The sequence below is a fragment of the Gigantopelta aegis genome, chromosome 3 (genome assembly GCF_016097555.1).
Source record: "Gigantopelta aegis isolate Gae_Host chromosome 3, Gae_host_genome, whole genome shotgun sequence".
Classification (NCBI taxonomy): domain Eukaryota; kingdom Metazoa; phylum Mollusca; class Gastropoda; order Neomphalida; family Peltospiridae; genus Gigantopelta; species Gigantopelta aegis.
In genome coordinates this window covers 57,703,925-57,723,313 of record NC_054701.1, presented here as the reverse complement: position 1 = coordinate 57,723,313, position 19,389 = coordinate 57,703,925, and the positions used below count along the sequence as shown (strand labels likewise).

At 39.3% G+C, this 19,389-nt stretch overlaps 3 protein-coding genes across 3 annotated transcripts; 1 reads left to right on the top strand and 2 right to left on the bottom strand.

Annotated features, from left to right (window-relative positions):
• Positions 1-5,632: 5,632 nt before the first annotated feature.
• On the bottom strand, positions 5,633-11,905 carry LOC121367318 (chitin-binding domain protein cbd-1-like). The gene is made up of 4 exons (XM_041491428.1): positions 11,813-11,905; positions 8,676-8,820; positions 7,251-7,396; positions 5,633-5,768 (listed from the first exon to the last, which is right to left on the bottom strand). The coding sequence occupies exons 1-4, from the start codon at positions 11,856-11,858 to the stop codon at positions 5,692-5,694; spliced, it is 414 nt and encodes a 137-aa protein (XP_041347362.1). The 5' UTR covers positions 11,859-11,905; the 3' UTR covers positions 5,633-5,691.
• A 1,619-nt stretch (positions 11,906-13,524) lies between these two features.
• Positions 13,525-14,031, top strand: LOC121368741. Its single transcript, XM_041493489.1, has one exon. It carries the CDS (start codon positions 13,525-13,527, stop codon positions 14,029-14,031), a length of 507 nt encoding a protein of 168 aa, XP_041349423.1.
• A 2,132-nt stretch (positions 14,032-16,163) lies between these two features.
• LOC121368740 (pre-mRNA-splicing factor 38A-like) lies at positions 16,164-17,029 on the bottom strand. The gene is made up of 3 exons (XM_041493488.1): positions 16,696-17,029; positions 16,342-16,570; positions 16,164-16,167 (listed from the first exon to the last, which is right to left on the bottom strand). The coding sequence occupies exons 1-3, from the start codon at positions 17,027-17,029 to the stop codon at positions 16,164-16,166; spliced, it is 567 nt and encodes a 188-aa protein (XP_041349422.1).
• Positions 17,030-19,389: the final 2,360 nt, after the last annotated feature.

Genomic DNA, 19,389 nt, shown 5'->3' with positions numbered 1-19,389 from the left:
CTCACGGCCTTGCTGCATTAAACAAAATGTAGCGGGTTTCCTCTGATGACTACGAGTCAGAATTACCAAATGTCTAACATCCAATAGCCGGTGATTAATTAATCAATGTGCTCTAGTGGTGTCGATAAACAAAACAAACTTCTTCTTCTGCTCACGGAGTTTAATATTATAAAACTTGTTTTATCTTACATACAAAGAAAACTGACCTTGATCTTGCAGACACTGATAAACAAAGTATTAACCCAAATATAGAGATTAGTGGAATAAACTAATCAAAAGAAACTCTGTGAGCAGACGACATTCCTTTCCATGAGTGAGTATTCCGGTTTTATTTATATATTGACAAATGTTTTTACAAATTGCACCTTAAAGTAGAACTTTTTCTTTTCTTTTTATGTCAAACCAACCTGCCATTATTGAAAAAAACCCCCCTTAAATTCTTTGCTTATACGAGGTAGAATTGTAAATATATCATGTCAAACAGTAAATAGTACTTTAAAATATTCAAGATGTTTTGTTACCACAACGAGTGCTCGTGTTTATGATGTATGGCGACAGTGTAGTACACTATTGTATCATTTAGATATTTTCAATGTGTAGATTTATATTAACGTATTAAAGGGTCATTCCTGAGTTTGTACTAGGTTAAATTTCATTTTATTTCCTAAAATATAATTTTTTCGTACGTACGAAATTATTTGAAGACAAAATCCAGTTTGGGCTTCTTACAAATATTAAGACGGTCAAAAACACACTGAATATACAGACACTGATATTCTAAACAAGAAAATATATTCAATATGTAAGTTAAATTGTAGAAATATTTTATTAGTTGGAAACATCTTACAATGCAGCAGGAATGTCCCTTTAAACGTTTGTGCATTTAACTTAATTAATTTATGATAAAGTTAAAAGAATACCTGCTGGAAAAAGCACGACGAGAACGGTAAAAGCGAGGACGTACATGTCTGTAGAACTTAGTCAAGTCCGATATCTAACTGATAACACTTCAGGCGACCGCTCAGTTTATAGTATGAGACACGACTTCACGACAACTGTAATCGTTTCTTAACGCCAGAGTCATTAGGGAGTGTTTCCCTTCTTAATCCTGGTTCCCATAAACTCTGTGACACGCTGCAGGTTGCCCGAAGCCAAGCGGGATTGTCGTAGACCAGACGCAGGCGGTGTGTTCTTACAGAGTCGTAAATGGCGTATACCTATAGGTTAAACAATATTTTGAGTAATTGAGTGTGTGAAAGGAAAAGAAAGGAATGTTTTGTTTAATGATAACGCTGCACATTGATTTCCCTCCCTCTACTCGCAACACTAGGACACGGCGATAGAACAACATTACGTTAAATATGGGCTTAAACTAATAAGTTGCTCACCTAACTACAATATAGTAAAGTACTCTTATAACGAACCTGAAGGGACTATCATAGTTAGTTCGTTATATCAGTAGTTCGTTGTACACATTTGCATAAGTTGGTCATTGATATATATATATAGGGAGATAAAACGGGACTTTACGATCAGTTCGTTCTATGCAGTAGTTTGTTCTAAGTATGTTCGTTATAAGTGAGCTTTACTATATGTTTAAGCAGGAATTTATACAAGTTTATTTACTAAAATTGCCCGAGTAATTTGTACATTTAGAACTGACAATGTTAAACCACTCATTAAAAAATGTAATATAGATGTAGGTGATGAGTTTCATTATATTTTTAATTGCCAATCTCTATATATCGAGAGAAACTATATATCTAGCTATTATATAAAAGGACCAAGAGAAACTATATATCTAGCTATTATATAAAAGGACCAAACGATTTTACATTTCCCCCATGTACAATGTATTTCTATTTCGTATAAGTAAAAATATATACTAAAGTAGTGTCGGAAATAGAATAAAAATGATTTTCGTCGATTATTTTTTTTCATATTAAACTGACAAGTAAATATTTTGTAAATATCTGTTTAATGATACTCTATCTAATTTAACAGTTTTTGGGGTTCTCATTGATGTACAGGGTGGAGTTTACTCTTGAAATTAAAAGAAAGATGTCGGTAAACAGGTGATTTGTGCACTTTTTTGGAACAGACTATAATTTTGTTTTTATCTGTATGGCCATAGTGGGTGGGATTGCATACATATCCGGTTTTCTCCTTTAGGTAAAGGATGTCTATCCGCTGCCCTCAGCCGACATGTTCGGTCTTCGGGGTAGTTCATGGTTTTCATTAGAGTATCCTTCTCTGAGGTGGGATTGCCGGCCAAGGCTGATGACTACCCCCTGCCCATACTTTTGTCTTCTTCCGCCTTCATCCCCTGCGCGTGCTGTAACCTCACCTTGGTGCAGGGGTGTAACATTTTGTTTGAGAATGGCCAATACAGCACAAAATTGATGTTTTGAGTAAAATTCAGTATCTGTCTGTGATATTTGTGTTTTTGCACAGTTCTTTACACTGTTTTTGTTTAAATCTTGAATTTTATATTGATGTTGATCATCACTTTATTTATTTGCATTACCTTAGTTTGACACCCAATAGCCGATGTATTTTTCGTGCTGGGGTGTCGTTAAACATTCATTCATTCGTTCATTCATTCATTCATTCATTCTTCCGCCTTCGGACTTTTGCTTCTCTTCCGCCTGGTCTGCCGTTGGGACGAAGATGCTATTTAATAGGCCCCTGCGAAGCTTCGTATATTCGATTCGATTCGAAATCGTCACGAAGCTTCGATTCGAAACGAGATAAATATTACTTTATTTACAGACTATTTAAATAAACCTTCTTTATATAAAAATGTACACACACACACACACACACACACACATACAGATATATACTCACGGAAAAAAGTTCTCGTGGATCATTAAAATTTCAGTAAGACGTATATTTATAAAAAAATTAAATATTGTGTTTTACATAGATGTACTATTTATCTGTCAAAAGTACAGTGATCCCTTCCTGTCTTCTGAACCTGAAATACGGTCTACACAGTGCTTGGTGCGCCGTCAGTGACGATATAACAGAACAACGTACTGACGTCATGGCATGGTCGTACGTTGTGATCACCTAATCGGTTGCGTAAAATTCTTCCACTGATCGGCCTTAACACAGGGATGTATTGGGATGTTAAACTTGTCATTTCCAAATGATTTCACATGTGTACCCGCTTGATATTGACGATTGGTTAACGTGACGTCACGTGTCAACTCACTAAACATGGAAGATCCCTAGTATTCCTAAACTGTCGAGAACATCTCCGCAGACACTGCATAGTTTTCTGATGAACACCAATGAACACCAAAATGAATAGCAACAACGTTTGTGCCATTCTAACTGCAATCATGCCCATCTTTCGAAGAAGTTAATTTTCTTGGAGGCGTGACATCACACTGACGACGATCAGATGCCAACAAAAGTATTTTTCTCAGTGATGAGAATCCATACAAACGTTTTAGAGTCCAATGATAAGAAAAATGACGTCAAAGAGGAGCACGTGACCAAGAATGCTAGTAATGCAACTTAAGATCACAAAGCATGAATAGCTCGTGTAATTGACTGGGCACTGCTGGGATATGGAACGAAGTGGTTACACGTTTATTTACTGAATTTTTTATGACCAGATTTCAAGTAAATGATACTCTATATGCAATTATTTGGTGCACAGGAACTTTTTTCCGCGAGTAGATATATATAGAGACACACACACACACACACACACACACACACACACACACACACACACAATCACATATATGTATAATTTCATTCAGCAATAGTCCTGTATGGGGATATAAAAACGCTGATATCATCCTATCCATGTCAGACTTCAAGCAGAGAAAGTGATGTGATTATAATGTCATGACACACTGAATCGATAATTAAGTCGGTCAATAAACATTGTTTGACGTAACGAGTATATTTCTTTTTTTAATTTTTAGGATTCTGTCTTTGTATGTGTGAAGAATATCAACTGGTATTTAGTTTTGATCTCCGATTGGTGATGAGTGCTCATTTTCACATGTTTACTTGAATTATTTTGTGATCTAATTAAAAGCCTTGGTCACGAATGCCGACTGCTTTCACTCCCTTCACTGATTTCTCCACATTACAATTTACATGCTGGTTATCATTTCTCGAACTCGGTGTTGCATCTTTGTGAGCATTTCTCCACTCAGCTTGGTTACCCTTGCATACTTTGACTTGTTCATGGCTAGCCCGAGTTTCTTCTTGCATTCTATCATCATCAGTACTGTCGCTGCCACTGCCATCAACATGCTCGCTGTCGTATTCATTCACACTGCATACACACACATCCTCTTTATTTCCATATTTTTCACACAGAAATGTTTTCTTACAATTTCTGGCAATATGTCCCTTCTCTTTGTAGAAATTACAAGTGATATTTGGGCAATCCCGAATCACGTGACTATCCGACATACAGTTATAGCACACCTTTATTTGATTGTCATGCAAAACACGAAAAAACTCCACACCTTCGACAGTGTTAAATTTCATCGAATAAGGTAAACTCTTTACGTCAGGTGGATATTTAACACGCACGTACCTGGTTCCATCCGCAATGCGAGTACCCTTGTAGAATCGCCTGTAAATAAGTGTTATTAACTCGATGTTCATCGATTTCAGTTTCTCCTCTATCTCTTCGTCTGAAATATAAGCTGGCAAGTGCAAAAAGGAAACAAAAACACTGTCCGAATGTAACAACCTCGCCTTCATCTTCATGCCATTCAGTTCTAGGGAATCATTATTTGAAATGATCCTCGCCTGCACAACATCATCCACAGTCATTTCATACCTGTCAGGTCCCTTTGGTACGCACGCATGAATCACATCACCAACCTGTTCACTAAGGAATTTAATCAAATCGCCAGCCACCATCTTTCTATTGTCACCTACATCAACAACGGCCGTGCACTCCTTGTTGATCACTTTCTTCACTTCCTCCTTCTCCATATCGCCACTCATACTCAACCGACTGAGCTAAATCCCGACCTCGTATTTACATATAATGATCAGTATTAGTCAAGGTCCATTTGCATGTCAACACACAATACTCAATAGCATTTATTCATGCAAAGCTCAGTACCTAATAAAGGCAATAGATTCAACGATATTTCATCATACAGTCTTCAGCGGCATGTTATTACATACTTATTAGCGGAATGTCAACACACAATAGCAATTCAACATAGATCGTACCATGCCATCACAGTGTGTGATATCAATATGTCATCAGTGCATATCATGCCCAGTGGTCAATAACACATCACCACGCAGTGCATAGCGACGTATCATCACGCACAGTGTAGCATATCATCGTTCAGTGCTTTTTGTAGCACATGTCATAAGGCACTCTCTAGTATCACATCACCACGACTTATCACTAGCATATATATGCAATGCTCCTTAGCGTATCACCAAGTGATGTTCATTACATTTATTCTTGCTTTGAGTGTATTCTTTACATATTTGTATCTGATTTGCTCTCTAGCTGATAACGTAAGTATTCAGTGAAATGCTAACGAAATATAATAATACAACATACTACTAAGACGTTATAAGATTCAGTTTATTGGACTTCATCTATGGTGTATTCATAACATAAATATGTATATATTTGTTTAAATGTTTTCTTGTCTTCAATATCATCTGAACGACCATCATTCAGGGTTTTGTACCACATGGTTGTTTCACGTCACTCGGCCAGTCGCAGGTTTGAAGTTCTTCATTGAAAACCGTACCTGAAAAAAAAAATCATAGAGTCGTATTAGTGAACTTTGTCATATTTACGACTTACAGAAATTACTGTATTTCGTATTGTCATATTTATTGCTTAATAGTGGCATACAGGTATTACTGTATTTCGGGTTTTACAATGTTTTCAGTGCTATGTTTATGGAAATATTTGACTTAGGAGGTGAAATAACAAACTAGGTAACTCGAAATAGAAAGAAAATGAATGTTTAAATACACTTTATCCCATCTTAAACCACAGTTATTTAACATGTGGTTATTCAACAATTCGGCGATCGAACATTGAGGTTTATTATATTTAACGACACCACTTGAACATATTGATTTATTGGATGTGAAAAATTTCTTTCAGGGTTTTGTACACGTAGTCTTCAGAGGTCACCCGCTAGCAGGTTTGAAGTTAGCAGCAAATAATCATTTTATAGTGCACGACCACAGACAAGACAGCACATACAACGGCCTTTGATATACCAGTCGTGGGGTACTGGCATAAAGTGAAAGAGAAGAATTACTGTACCGCAACATAAGCCACAATAGAATGCCAAGAAATATGTTTTAGTGATAGTTTGTGGAGAATACCACGGACTTAGTGTACCAGAACATGAAGCAAACTAGATGACGACGAGAGAGAAAAAAATGAGTATTTAGATACGATCCCATTTTAAAAACTATCACATTTCACGTGGTTATTTCGCATTTCTGCCATACAACATTGAAGTTCCCCACCCACCCGACCAAACTTGAACCTCCATTTATTAATCACCCCAATGTGTGAAATTTGGTAATGTCCGTAATCTACAGACGACAACCATGTGACATTTGTCCAGCGGGTTGACATCACATTAGGTGGACTTTAATCCAAAGTAGGGTCATTAACCAGAAGAGAAAAAGAAAATTGCCTACCGCCACATACGCCACAATAGAATGCCAAGAACTCTCTCATTTTAGGGGGTTTCCCATAGATGTAGTCCAGGGCATTTAAAGTGTACCGCTTGATGCACCACGACTGCGTATATCAAAGGCAGTGGTAGATCGATCACTGTCTGTGGGATAGTGCATATATAAGATCGCCTTGCTACAAATCCCCCAAAAATTTAGCGGGTTTTCTCTCTAAGACTATATGTGAAAATCACCAAATGTTTGACATTTATCCAGTAGTAGATGATAAATAAATCGATGTGCTCTAGTGGTGACGTTAAACAAAACAAAATTTAAACTCTCATGTCAGCTACAGTTATTTGGACTTATGTGGTGGCTGATCTAATAGGGTCGCAGTCTGTCAAATGTCCTGCGAGTCGATGCAGTAGGTTCGAATCCTGTTAAATGACATTGTGTGTTGTTGTAGTTGTTTGGTTGTTAGTTGTTTTACGGGTTGGTGTGTGTGTGTGGGGGGGGGGGGGGGTAAAAATAGTACTACGGAAATCAAGGCACTATGTGATTTCATTTACGACCAGACTTGACGACTTTACCTGGTGTACAGAAATTGTGTCCAAAGAAGGTGCCGGCATTGCAGGTGTAATATGATCTACAATGTACTGACAGATCCGCGTAACTTCCATCACTTTTTGTGGTGCAGTCCTTGATGATTCCGCATGGCGGTGGAACGTTGATTGGACTGTATAAATAGGACAGTGAATACCATGTAACTGTCACGATCTGAATAAGGGCCCCTGTGGGCAACCTAGGGAGACATGTCAACACCAAATAGGTCCCAGTAACGAGCTACTCTCGGCAAACTGAGTTCTAAAACCCACATAGCTAACCCTTTCCAATTCGGTGGACCAATCAAAAATGCGCCAAATGTCCTTCATTCAAATTGCGCACCTTTTTCCAAATTCCATAGCCTGTTATCGACCCCTGTCGGGCTGCTGGTGCTCTCTTGCACCTGCCAGTGCAGGCGGTCCTTTCTCCCACCCACCCCATCCCTTTCATGTCCCGGACGGAGGCCCATGACAAGAGGCGTGCGCTAAAACAGTTTGCTCTGAATGTGCACATTAATCCCTATACCATACCATACCATACCATACCATGTCACTGGTGTACACAATTTAGGAAGCACATGTCTTTAAAACAAATTAAATCTGTATTGCCCCAAAGAGTCATGGTAATGTTAATGTTGGGGAACCTTAAAGCATTGCCGTAGTTAGAGGTTTTTTTTTCTAAAACAAGACACACAGTACACGAAGTTAAACAAATGATACTAAACATACAAGACATTAAACTAAAATTGTAATTTTGTTTAGTTTTTAAAGCTGCAATCTCGACCGTATAGAGGTAAAGAATTCGGAATCGCAGCACACATGTGAAACACTACATCAGTATATGTAACGCGCTACATTTCTTAATTCTATCGATCAAACCGATAGCTCTCATTGGTCAATGCCAAGGGGATTCCCTGTTTGGACCGTAACAGTGCAATGTTATAATTTATCAGTTCACAACACCAGAGCTGTGCAGTATAATCTGAAATGGAAACCCACGTGTTGCAACACTGGATTTTATTCGGCATAGTACGACCTATTTAGAAGGCAATTTAGTAGGTCATTTCGTATTGTGATTGCCTTTAAATATATGACAATATGCATAGACGTACGGGCTCCCATTTCTGTAGGGGGCAAGCTGGCTTTTGCCCGAATTAAACCAAAATGTGCGAATCTGGATAACAACATTTATTCATTTTAGCATTACTTCCAAACAGTTATATAGGGTTGCAAACAAATCACTACGCATTTGTACATGCATTACAACTAATTTTGAAGGTAGAATGATGGAAATACATGATAAAAAGACCTCAGTTTAGCACGTTTTTCCCAAATATCTGTATAACTTTTGCCCGAATTTGAGGCTGTACGGCTAACTTTAATCTCAAATACAATGAATGACGTTTTACTTACTCGTCACACCTGCCCGTGTTGCTGTTGAAGACCTGCTTGTGTTGACATGTTATCACGTTGGCCACGTGGTTCAGACAGTGAATGAACCCACGACAACCGCGACCGTAAACTCCGTCGGGACGAATTGAGCAGTCGACGCAAAATACTGGAGAACAATTAAATACAAATGACCTGCCATTAAACTGCACGTATGGTCATATTTAATGTATTATTACTGTCGAACTCTTGTTTTTATTTTAATCTGTACACAAAGTGAGACGTAGCTAAATGAATGTGTCTGTCTGTCTGGAATCTTGTTTAACTTGCTTATGTATGTTTTATCTTTGAATTATAATGTTTGGATTATAAAGCAGACAAATCGACTAAAGACATATTTTGAAAAAGAACATGTTTACTGGTAAGTTCTGACTATGGGTCTTGCATGCAAGTATTAAAGTGGGTGGGGTTTTTCTTCTTGTTTTTTTAATAAATAATTTCGATTTGATTTGACGTTAAAAGAAACAGAAAACTGTTCTGGAAATAATAGAAAACATTGGTCAAAATATAAAGAAAACAAACATTCAGCCAAATTTAAGAATGTCTTCTGCTTACGGCCTTGCTGCATTAAACAAAATGTAGCGGGTTTCCTCTGATGACTACGAATCAGTATTACCAAATGTCTGACATCCATTAGCCGATGATTAATTAATCAATGTGCTCTAGTGGTGTCGATAAACAAAACAAACTTCTACTCACGGGGTTTAATATTATATGTATATATATATATATATATATATATATATATATATATATATATATATATATATATATATATATAATTATATAGATATATATAATTATATAAATATAGATATAGATATAGATATATAAATATACAGTTGAATCTCGTTGGCTCGAACCCCATCGGTGCTCGAGAAAGTGTTCGACCCACCGGGTAGTTCGACCGAACCATTTGGTCAACGTCGGATATTTCCTTAACATCTGCTAGAAAGTTGAATTAGATAGATGTCAGGACGTTTCGGCCCCAGTACGGCCCCAAACCGTTTCGGCCACTAATGCAATATACGGCGATCTAGTGTTCGTGTATACAGTTATATGCTGTAATTGGTATAGTAACACCGGTAATAATATAGATAAAATACAAATTTGTAACATTAATTTGTCTTTGGATATTAATGCTTTATCAGCTGTTTACTTTCTGTCAGCTGAAGCTAGGCGAAATCAACATACCGTCACTCGGCGTTTTAACCTCAGCTGGGTATGTAGTATATTTAATAAGAAACCACAGCACATCAGTAGTATGCAGTGTGACTGTTCATTATCTAAGGCCTGTACGTATCTCATGTATATGGCTTGAGTAAATGATACTGGAAATAAACAAAATTATTTTAAAAAAAATTATCTGTAAATATAAACACGCAATGTGTGACATATAAAAATCAATGGATATAGGACAAATCAATGAATAAATGTACGTTATTAACAAAATAAAAATTAGTGCGAATAGAAACATGGGCGAAACGACTCGGTTAGAGGTACGAATCAACCCTGTTCAAAACGACTCGGGGTGAACTAGTAATAAGGGCGAAACGACCTGTTACCATATTATTTTGGTAACTGCAAACTTAAAAAATATTATCATTGTGTTATATACCAAAATATCAGAGTGAAAGGATTTATTAGAAATTACTCCGATTGTGTGATACAAAAGCCTTTGCCGAAGTGATGATAGCTGAGTACCTCGCCCCTGGTTTCATTGAAAACTGGTCTGGTAGACGTGTTCAGAGTAACGCTTCCCGCCGAGGCCAATTGTTTGATTGGTATCACGGTTCATCGAAAAGGCACCGTGACACTAGCTGTACTTGAAATACTTTTACTGATACCTGCTGGCTGAACACACAACATGACAGGTATGGCAAAGAAAGGATTGCTTGGCTAGTGTCGCGATTCTCCGATCCATCTATAACTCGTTCCGCCTAAATTATTATAATCCAAAGGTTGTAATAGCCAACTGCGCAAGCGCGGCAATTGTTGGTCCTTGGTTGGTCGGTGGTTTTCCATTTGATGTATCACCAGTTCGAGGGAAATATAGCTAATAACACAGACAACACCGATAATTTAGTTCGAGCGAAGCCTTATAGTCGACTCGGGACGTATTCGACCCATCATCAGTTAATATAAGGGTTTACCGGACAAAAAACTCGGGACTTCGTATTTGGTTCGAGCGTTGTGGTGTGTTCGACCCTTCCAAGGTCGAGCCAACAAGATTCTACTGTATATATATATTTTTTATTATTATTATTATTATTTATATCTTACATACAAAGAAAACTGACCTTCATGTTGCAGACACTGATAAACAAAGTATTAACCCAAATATAGAGATTAGTGGAATAAACTAATCAAAAGAAAATATAATTTCAAACTCTGTGAGCAGACGACATTCCTTTCCATGAGTGAGTATTCCGGTTTTATTTATATATTGACAAATGTTTTTACAAATTGCACCTTAAAGTAGAACTTAAATTGTTTGCTTATACGAGGTATAATTGTAAATATATCATGTCAAACAGTAAATAGTACTTTAAAATATTCATGATGTTTTGTTACCACAACGAGTGCTCGTGTTTATGATGTATGGTGACAGTGTAGTACACTATTGTATCATTTAGATACTTTCAATGTGTAGATTTATATTAACGTATTAAAGGGTCATTCCTGAGTTTGCTGCAATTTTAAAGATGTTATCGACTAACAGAGAATTTTTAAGGATTGTAATTGCATATATTTTTCTGCATAATATATTTGTGGCTGCATATTAAACGTGTTTCTAATCGTTCTAATATTTGTAGTAGGTTAAATTTCATTTTATTTCCTAAAATATTATTTTATCGTACGTACGAAATTATTTGAAGACAAAATCCAGTTTGGGCTTCTTACAAATATTAAGACAACCAGAAATACATTGAATATACAGACACTGATATTCTAAACAAGAAAACATATTCAATATGGAAGTTAAATTGTAGAAATATTGTATTAGTCGGAAATATCTTACAATGCAGCAAACTCAGGAATGTTCCTTTAAACGTTTGTGCATTTAACTTAATTACTTTATAATAAAAGTAAAAGAATACCTGCTGGGAAAAGCACGACGAGAACGGTAAAAGCGAGGACGTGCATGTCTGTAGAACTTAGTCAAGTCCGATATCTAACTGATAACACTTCAGACGACCGCTCAGTTTATAGTATGAGACACGACTTCACGACAACTGTAATCGTTTCTTAATGTTAGGGTCACTAGGGAGCGTTTCTTCTCTTAACCCTGGTTCCCATAAACTCTGTGACACGCTGCAGGTTGCCGGAAGCCAAGCGGGATTGTCGTAGACCAGACGCAGGCGGTGTGTTCTTATGTAGGCGTCACACTATCCCGAAATTGACACCAGATGGACACACGATAAAGGAAATGTTCAAATTCGGATCTGATCGTAAAAACATCGGGCCATTCGTGAGGGCATTTTAAGCCATCGTATGACCGCCCGTTGAGTTTCTCAGGCTCCGGCAGCAACTTCGTGAGCGGTGGCCAAATCTTTGGCATGCCAAAAATTGCCGAAAGACCTTGCGAAGGTTCATTTTCGCGTTGAATTCGTGTGTCCATTTTGCCCTTCGTAAGGCCATCGTGAGGGCATCTTGTCAAATCGTGTCATCTTCGTCTTTACTTCGTGTGATCATCGGCGCCATCGGGCATTTTTCGCGTCAAGAAGGCAAAACGAAGGAAACAAGAAACTGCCGATTGTCTTAGGAAGGCAACACGACTACGTGAAGCCCTCGCAATGCCGTCGTGTAGCCATCGTATTATAGTACGATGACATCGAGATGGGACCACGGTGTCGGCGAAGACAGCCGCATTTGAGTAGCTCAAGCATTTCACATGTGTCATGGTAACGTGGACATATAAAAGGCCAGCCTCAGAGCATCTTCCTCAGACAGTCCTGAGCAACTCTAAAGAGCAGAGGCGTGTGTAACTCCCAAAGCTTCAATCACAATTAATCACAATTCAGTTCCTGCAGAATGGCATACTTTGATGATGAGACAACCAGGAAAAAGTAGGCAACAGCATTGCTTCTTTTGATGCACCTCAGAGAACACGATGAGCAACTCTTACAGGCCCAGCACCTCCTCTTACAGGTAAAAATTGTCTTATTTCACTTTGTCATTTCGTGCTATTTGCCTTTCTAGCATTCGACAATGTACTTATTTTGTTTTGGTTTTTATTTTCCAGGGCAGGGGCAAACTGAGGCGAAGGAGGGAACCGAGGTCTGTGTGGGTCAGGAAATGGCTGTCTAACAAAAGAAGAGAACGCTATGGCCACTATAGCACTCTACTAAAGGAGCTGAAGACAGAAGATGAGAAGGCCTTCTACAACTACACAAGACTTCCCAGAGGCCTCTACGATGAGGTCCTGCGAAGGGTAGAAGGCAGAATAGAGAAGAAGGACACATGGTACAGAAAGTCTCTCCCTCCTGGTCTCAAGCTGTCCATCACTCTATGACACCTGGCCTGCGGTGACAATTATCCAAGCCTGTCCTACAACTTCAGAGTTGCTCCAAACACCATCTCCCTTATCATTAATGAAGTCTGCGATGCCATCAAAGCCGAGTTTGCTGCTGAGGTGATCCAGTGTCCTACTACAACTGAAGAGTGGACCGCCATTGCTGAGTAGTTTGAGAAGAGATGGCAATTTCCACACTGCTGTGGTGCTCTGGATGGCAAGCATGTGGCGGTCACCTGTCCTTGGAATACTGGCTCTGTGTACAGAAACTACAAGGGCTTCTTCTCCATTGTCCTTATGGCCCTGGTCGACGCAGACTACAAGTTTCTCTGGATTGATGTCGGCTCTGATGGTTCCAGCAACGATGCCAGTATCTACAATGGGTCAGAATTGAAGGAAGGCCTGGAGAGTCCGAACAACATATTCAATCTCCCTGAAGAGAAGTCTTTACCTGGTGATGACTTTCCTGTCCCATACTACATAGTAGGGGACAATGCTTTTGGGATCAACAAGAGCCTGATGAACCCGTTTTCCATCAGAAACATGGAGCATCATGAGAGAATATTTAACTACAGACTCTCCAGAGCCAGGCGTGTAGTGTTGAATGCCTTTGGTATTCTGCCACACAAGTTCCGAATTTTGCTGAGGACCATGAACCAGAGGCCAGAGGCATGCAGAAAAAATCATAACAACTTGTGTGATCCTTCACAATCTCATCAGACTGAGATATCCAGCCACCCACAACAACCTGATGGACTTGGAGGACCAGAACCAGAATGTCATCCCAGGGGCATGGAGAAATGACAAAGTACTTCTGGATGTTTACCATGAGAGGGCAAGGAACACTGGAACCCAGGAGGGGAGGCAAATTAGAAGATACCTGGGCCACTACTTTACCTCAAAGGCTGTTTCGGTGCCATGGCAGGACAAGATGATCCTGTAATTATTCCCACAAAGCAGTGACAGTAAAATGAATACAGAGACACTAACATTGTGATGATGAACAAATTATTTTCACATATTGCATTGTAACTTAAAGCAAAATGTGTATGGAGTAATAAATTTTGGTTTTGAAATTTTGATTGAAAATACTTGTTATTTTTTCCACTTATTAATAAAATAAAGGCCCAACATTTAGATAGTTTAAAAATCTCAAGTTTCCAACATGTAAAGTCCCATACTACTTTAACATAGAAATTAAAGTTATTTTAATTTCTATGTTAAAGTAGTATGGGACTTTACATTTTGGAAACTTGAGATTTTTAAACTATAAGTAAGGATAAAAGACCAAAAAAAGAACAAAATCTGAAAATATCAATGACAATTTTTATTATATACAATCTCAAGTTTCTGTGTGAATTTTTTTCGGATTTTTTCTGAATTGTCTCTGATTATTTTTCTGGAACTCTCTCTGAATTTCTGGTTACTGGCTTTTGTTATTATTGTCGTCATGTGGCACTAAAGCTGAGATATCGATGTCTTTGTTGATATTTACACTGTCGTCTGGGGTTAGATATTGGCGGAGGCTGTCCTTGGTCACATTGTGCTGGGACTGCTGAGCTGGAAGAGGAGGCGGAGGAGGACTCTGGACTGGCTGCTGGGGTGTTAGCTGCCAAGGACCTCCGATTTGCTGCTGAGGAGGCTGAGAAGGAAGTTGGACAAATGCAGCCTGGCGAGGAGAAGGTACGTAGCCCTGAGTAGCAGTGCTGGCTGGCTGGAGGGTATGGTACTGCTGCTGTTGCTGTTGTTCTAAGTTGTACTGCTGGTTCGCCTGCTCTACGTAGCCACACTCCTGGAATCTCAACACTGATGCCGGAGGTGGGTTCATAGGCCACTGTCTGGGACCTGGCTGGAACTCTGCTGACAGTGAGGAGGCAGCTCTGCTGGTGGAGTAGTAGGTACCGCTGGGGAGGGCACTCTCCTGTTGAAGTGGCTGACTCTTGAGTAGGTGGCAAATGTGCAGAATGGGATCACAGCAACTGGCCTCTGCTGCTGTGGCTGCTGTGACTGGAATGCTGACGGGACATCTTCTAAGGGACTGATCTGGTCACCAGCCGCTTCCCTCATCCTGAACTGTCTGGACACCTTCCGGTAACTGGAAAGACAAAATCAAACAGCATAGGATTAATACAAGCTCAAATTTAGCATGCAATAAAATTTGTGACATCAAATAAATGAATTTCAAATTTATGCAATTTTATATACTTACTGGTTAAGAACTGTGGTGATCTCGTCATACGCAGGTTCCAGGCAGGCATCATGCAGACGATCCAGTTCGGTTTCTAGGTACTTGCAGAAAGGAGTGGCCCTGTTGACTTGCTGCTCTCGAGTGATGAACTGAACCAGCGTATCTTGGAGATCAAGGGATGCTCCGGTAACTCTCATTTCCATGGTAGGAGACTCGGGTCGGTCCTCAGCAGCTTTTCTGGTCCTGGAAGGAGGTCTCGGTGTAGGGTAGCCAGTGTACTTCTTGGTGGGCTCCCTGGTTTCATTTGCAAGACTGCCTGCCATGCTACTGTCGTCACTCCCAGCCAGCTCACCCATCTCAGCCAGGGCCAACTTGTCCTTAAACTGCAAAGACCAAAATAGAAAACAAACATAAGTACATTTGAAAGTTATATTTGGAAACAAAAATTTTGGAAATTGAAAATTTTCAACAAAGTTCAGTTTGAATTTAATTTCAATAATATACTTACACTAGCTGGTGTATTCTTCTTGTAACGTCTGATGTGTGGCTTCAGGAACCCAAAGACCTGGCGGATGAACTTGTCACGGTCACTGTCATTCTCACTGGCCTCCTCAGCAAGGATGGGGTCTTCCTCATCACCACTCGACACACCATCACCGGACCTCTTCTGAGATTTCTTCTTGGGTTGGCCCTCCCGCAGCTTCGAGGATCGAGTCCTCTGTGTGTGTGGTACCATTTCTGAATTGAATCATCTGCAATGACAGAAATAAAAACAAATAATTAGTACAATCATTGAAATGTTCATTGACAGCAATTTATGTCAAGTATCTGAAATATATTTCAAATATTTCAAAGTAATTGAAATGTAAAAAATTTTATACTTACAATCCACCCCGTACTCCGCAGCCTTTCCCTCCCATAGTTGCCTCCTTAATGCCTTGTCTTTGTACTGTTTGTCCTTCATGTCATACAGTAGCTTCTTACTCTCCACCCAGCGAGCGATTGCCTCCTCCTGCGCCTCTGTGAAGCTGTATGGTGCACCAGGGGGTGGGTTCTCATTCTGGGCCTTGCCTTTCCCTTTGTCGCCCTTGCCCTTGCCCACTTGAGGCTTGGACTTGGACTTGCCTGCAGGGAGGGTGGGGGAAGCTGACTCATCTGAAAAGATACCAAATGGAAAAATTGTTTAAGTACATGCAGGACAACAATGTATGGGAATATATAACAAAATCAATAACCCCTCTTGCCCCCATCCATACCAAAAATAAGTTATAAATATTTACCTTCATCATCCGAGGATTCGGGCTGTCTGTTACGAGGAGGATGGGGAGAAGGTGAATGCTGCCGAGACTCTTGCGACTGCTGAGGAGACCTCCTATACTGCTGAGGAGACCTTTCAGACTGCTGAGGAGATCTGGAACCCTCTGGAGACCGCTCTGGAGTTTTACTTGGACAAGGACTGACATCTTTCTTGGATTTCCTCCTTCTCTCTCTGGTTGGAGACTCAGTGCTGTCTTCTTGGACCTCTAAATCCTCAGTTTCCTCTGCTTTCCTCTTCTGAGTTCTGTATTTACCAGCCAGCCTCTTCCCCCTGCCTCTCCCTGTCTTGGGTGGCATGTTAAAGTTGAATTACAGTTGAATTAAATTTGAAATAAAGTTGAAATGTACTGTGTGTTCTGCTCCCAATAATCTCCGATCACCAATTGAATTTCCCACGGTCAGCCGAAGGTTTTATACCATCGGGAGGTCACGAGACGCCTTCGTGACCTAGTTCGAACGCATCGTACTCTCAATACGACGTCACATCTTTGTGTTGCCTTCGTGTGTGGTCCGGGTGCCATCGTGTGACCTTCTGTAGGCATCGTACTTGCTTCGGCTGTTGATTTTGCTGTTGACCAAGTTCGGGGCCATCTTCGCGCGAAATTTAAAATTCCATATTCGTATGGCCATCTGGTGTCAAATTCGGGACAGTGTGACGCCTACATTACAGAGTCGTAAATGGCGTATACCTATAGGTTAAAAAATATTTTGAGTAATTGAGTGTGAAAGGAAAAAAAAGGAATGTTTTGTTTAATGATAACGCTGCACATTGATTTCCCTCCCTCTACTCGCAACACTAGGACACGGCGATAGAACAACAATACGTTAAATATGGGCTTAAACTAATAAGTTGCTCACCTAACTACAATACAGTAAAGTACTCTTATAACGAACCTGAAGGGACCATCATAGTTAGTTCGTTATATCAGTAGTTCGTTGTACACATTTGCATAAGATGGTCATTGATATATATGTATAGGGAGATAAAACGGGACTTTGCGATCAGTTCGTTCTATGCAGTAGTTTGTTCTAAGCACGTTCGTTATAAGTGTACTTTACTATATGTTTAAGCAGGAATTTATACACCTTTATTTACTCAAATTCCCCGAGCATTTAGAACTGACAATGTTAAACCACTCATTAAAAACTGTAATATAGATGTTGGTGATGAGTTTCATTACATTTTTAATTGCCAATCTCTATATATCGAGAGAAACTATATATCTAGCTATTATATAAAAGGACCAAATGATTTTACATTTCCCCCATGTACAATGTATTTCTATTTTGTATAAGTAAACATATATACTAAAGTAGTGTCGGAAATAGAATAAAAATTATTTTCGTCGATTATTTTGTAAATATCTGTTTAAAGTTAGCAGTTTGGGGGGCTCTCATTGATGTACAGGGTGGTGTTTACTCTTGAAATTAAAAGAAAAATGTCGGTAAACTGGTGATTTGTGGACTTTATTGGAACAGACTATATAGTCAGGGGGTCAGGAGCTGAACCTGGAAAGTTGTTCCAAAGTCTTTTTTCTCGGTGTTTTCATGTTGTATAGGTATTGTTCTCTATGAAACTGCGTGATGGCATTCTCCCACCATTGAGCATTTTCATAAATATGCAAATTAGCGACCGTCATTACTGAAAAATCCCTTTTCTGCAATATCTCTGTAACAAGGCAAGCAAAGTTGACGTATGAGGGCTCTATACATATGTTTCGAGGGTCAAAGAATATGATTAAGAGATTTTAATAGTGCTCATTGCTATGGTTAAGCGGCTACGAGCATGTACCCTGTTTTGGTGACCATTTATGTATCCAGGAATCGGTTCGGTACGTGTTTGTTCGAAAAAACTTTCCAGTTTCAGCTCCTGACCCTCTGACTAATAATGATACAGTAAGGAGTCTAATGTTTTGTTATAAGATCTCATGAACTCAATACTGACCAACTAAATGCTACTCTAAGAATACACAATATTTATTGATTTCTTTACGAATTTATATTCAAAGATGACATCAAATCTGGCTACGTAAATGATCTGTATATCATGTACCTACACATAAGTCACTAAACCAGAGTAAGTATACATATTTCTGTGTTTGGTTTTAAAATATTTGTTGTAACAAACATCGTCAATCATCTGTGTTATTGTCATCATCACTATCTTCCCCTTCTGCACTTGTTTCATCACCACTGTCAGGTAATAGAATATTCATCCTGTTGTGACATATTGACGCTGCATCCTGTTGCTGACAGGCACAGAAAACTGAGCATGCCATTCCTGCTTTGTTACACCCACAGTGATTACGTTCACATGGCATGTCACTGGAGCAGCCACAATTGATGATCTCTTTGATGTACTCAGGGACCATTTGTGTTCCTGCAGGAACTATAGTTGGGCAGAGCTTATCCCCATCTTTGCTCCATCCATACTCTAACGGGTCTAACTTCTGAGGCTCAACCTTCAAAGCATTCTTCCACAAGAAAGTTTGTAGATGTGCTCTTCTGAGATTTTCCTGGAAAGCAGCATCAGTTGGTGGCAGTGAACAGAGTTTTGGCATTGAGCTGCCCCACTTGCCTATTCTGGTTTTCCATACCTTTACTCTAGCCTTACAGAGAGAATGGCAGCTTTCCTGACCATAAGTAGCAACAGCAAA

Excerpts from the sequence above, each read along its gene's own strand:
- LOC121367318 (XM_041491428.1), bottom strand. The coding sequence starts at position 11,858 with ATGCACGTCCTCGCTTTTACCGTTCTCGTCGTGCTTTTCCCAGCAG. Across the intron at positions 8,821-11,812 it reads CGTCGTGCTTTTCCCAGCAG|TATTTTGCGTCGACTGCTCA; the intron begins GTATTCTTTTAC and ends ATTGTTCTCCAG. Across the intron at positions 7,397-8,675 it reads AACACGGGCAGGTGTGACGA|TCCAATCAACGTTCCACCGC; the intron begins GTAAGTAAAACG and ends CTATTTATACAG.
- LOC121368741 (XM_041493489.1), top strand. The coding sequence starts at position 13,525 with ATGGCCCTGGTCGACGCAGACTACAAGTTTCTCTGGATTGATGTCGGC.
- LOC121368740 (XM_041493488.1), bottom strand. The coding sequence starts at position 17,029 with ATGCCACCCAAGACAGGGAGAGGCAGGGGGAAGAGGCTGGCTGGTAAA. Across the intron at positions 16,571-16,695 it reads CGAATCCTCGGATGATGAAG|ATGAGTCAGCTTCCCCCACC; the intron begins GTAAATATTTAT and ends GTATCTTTTCAG.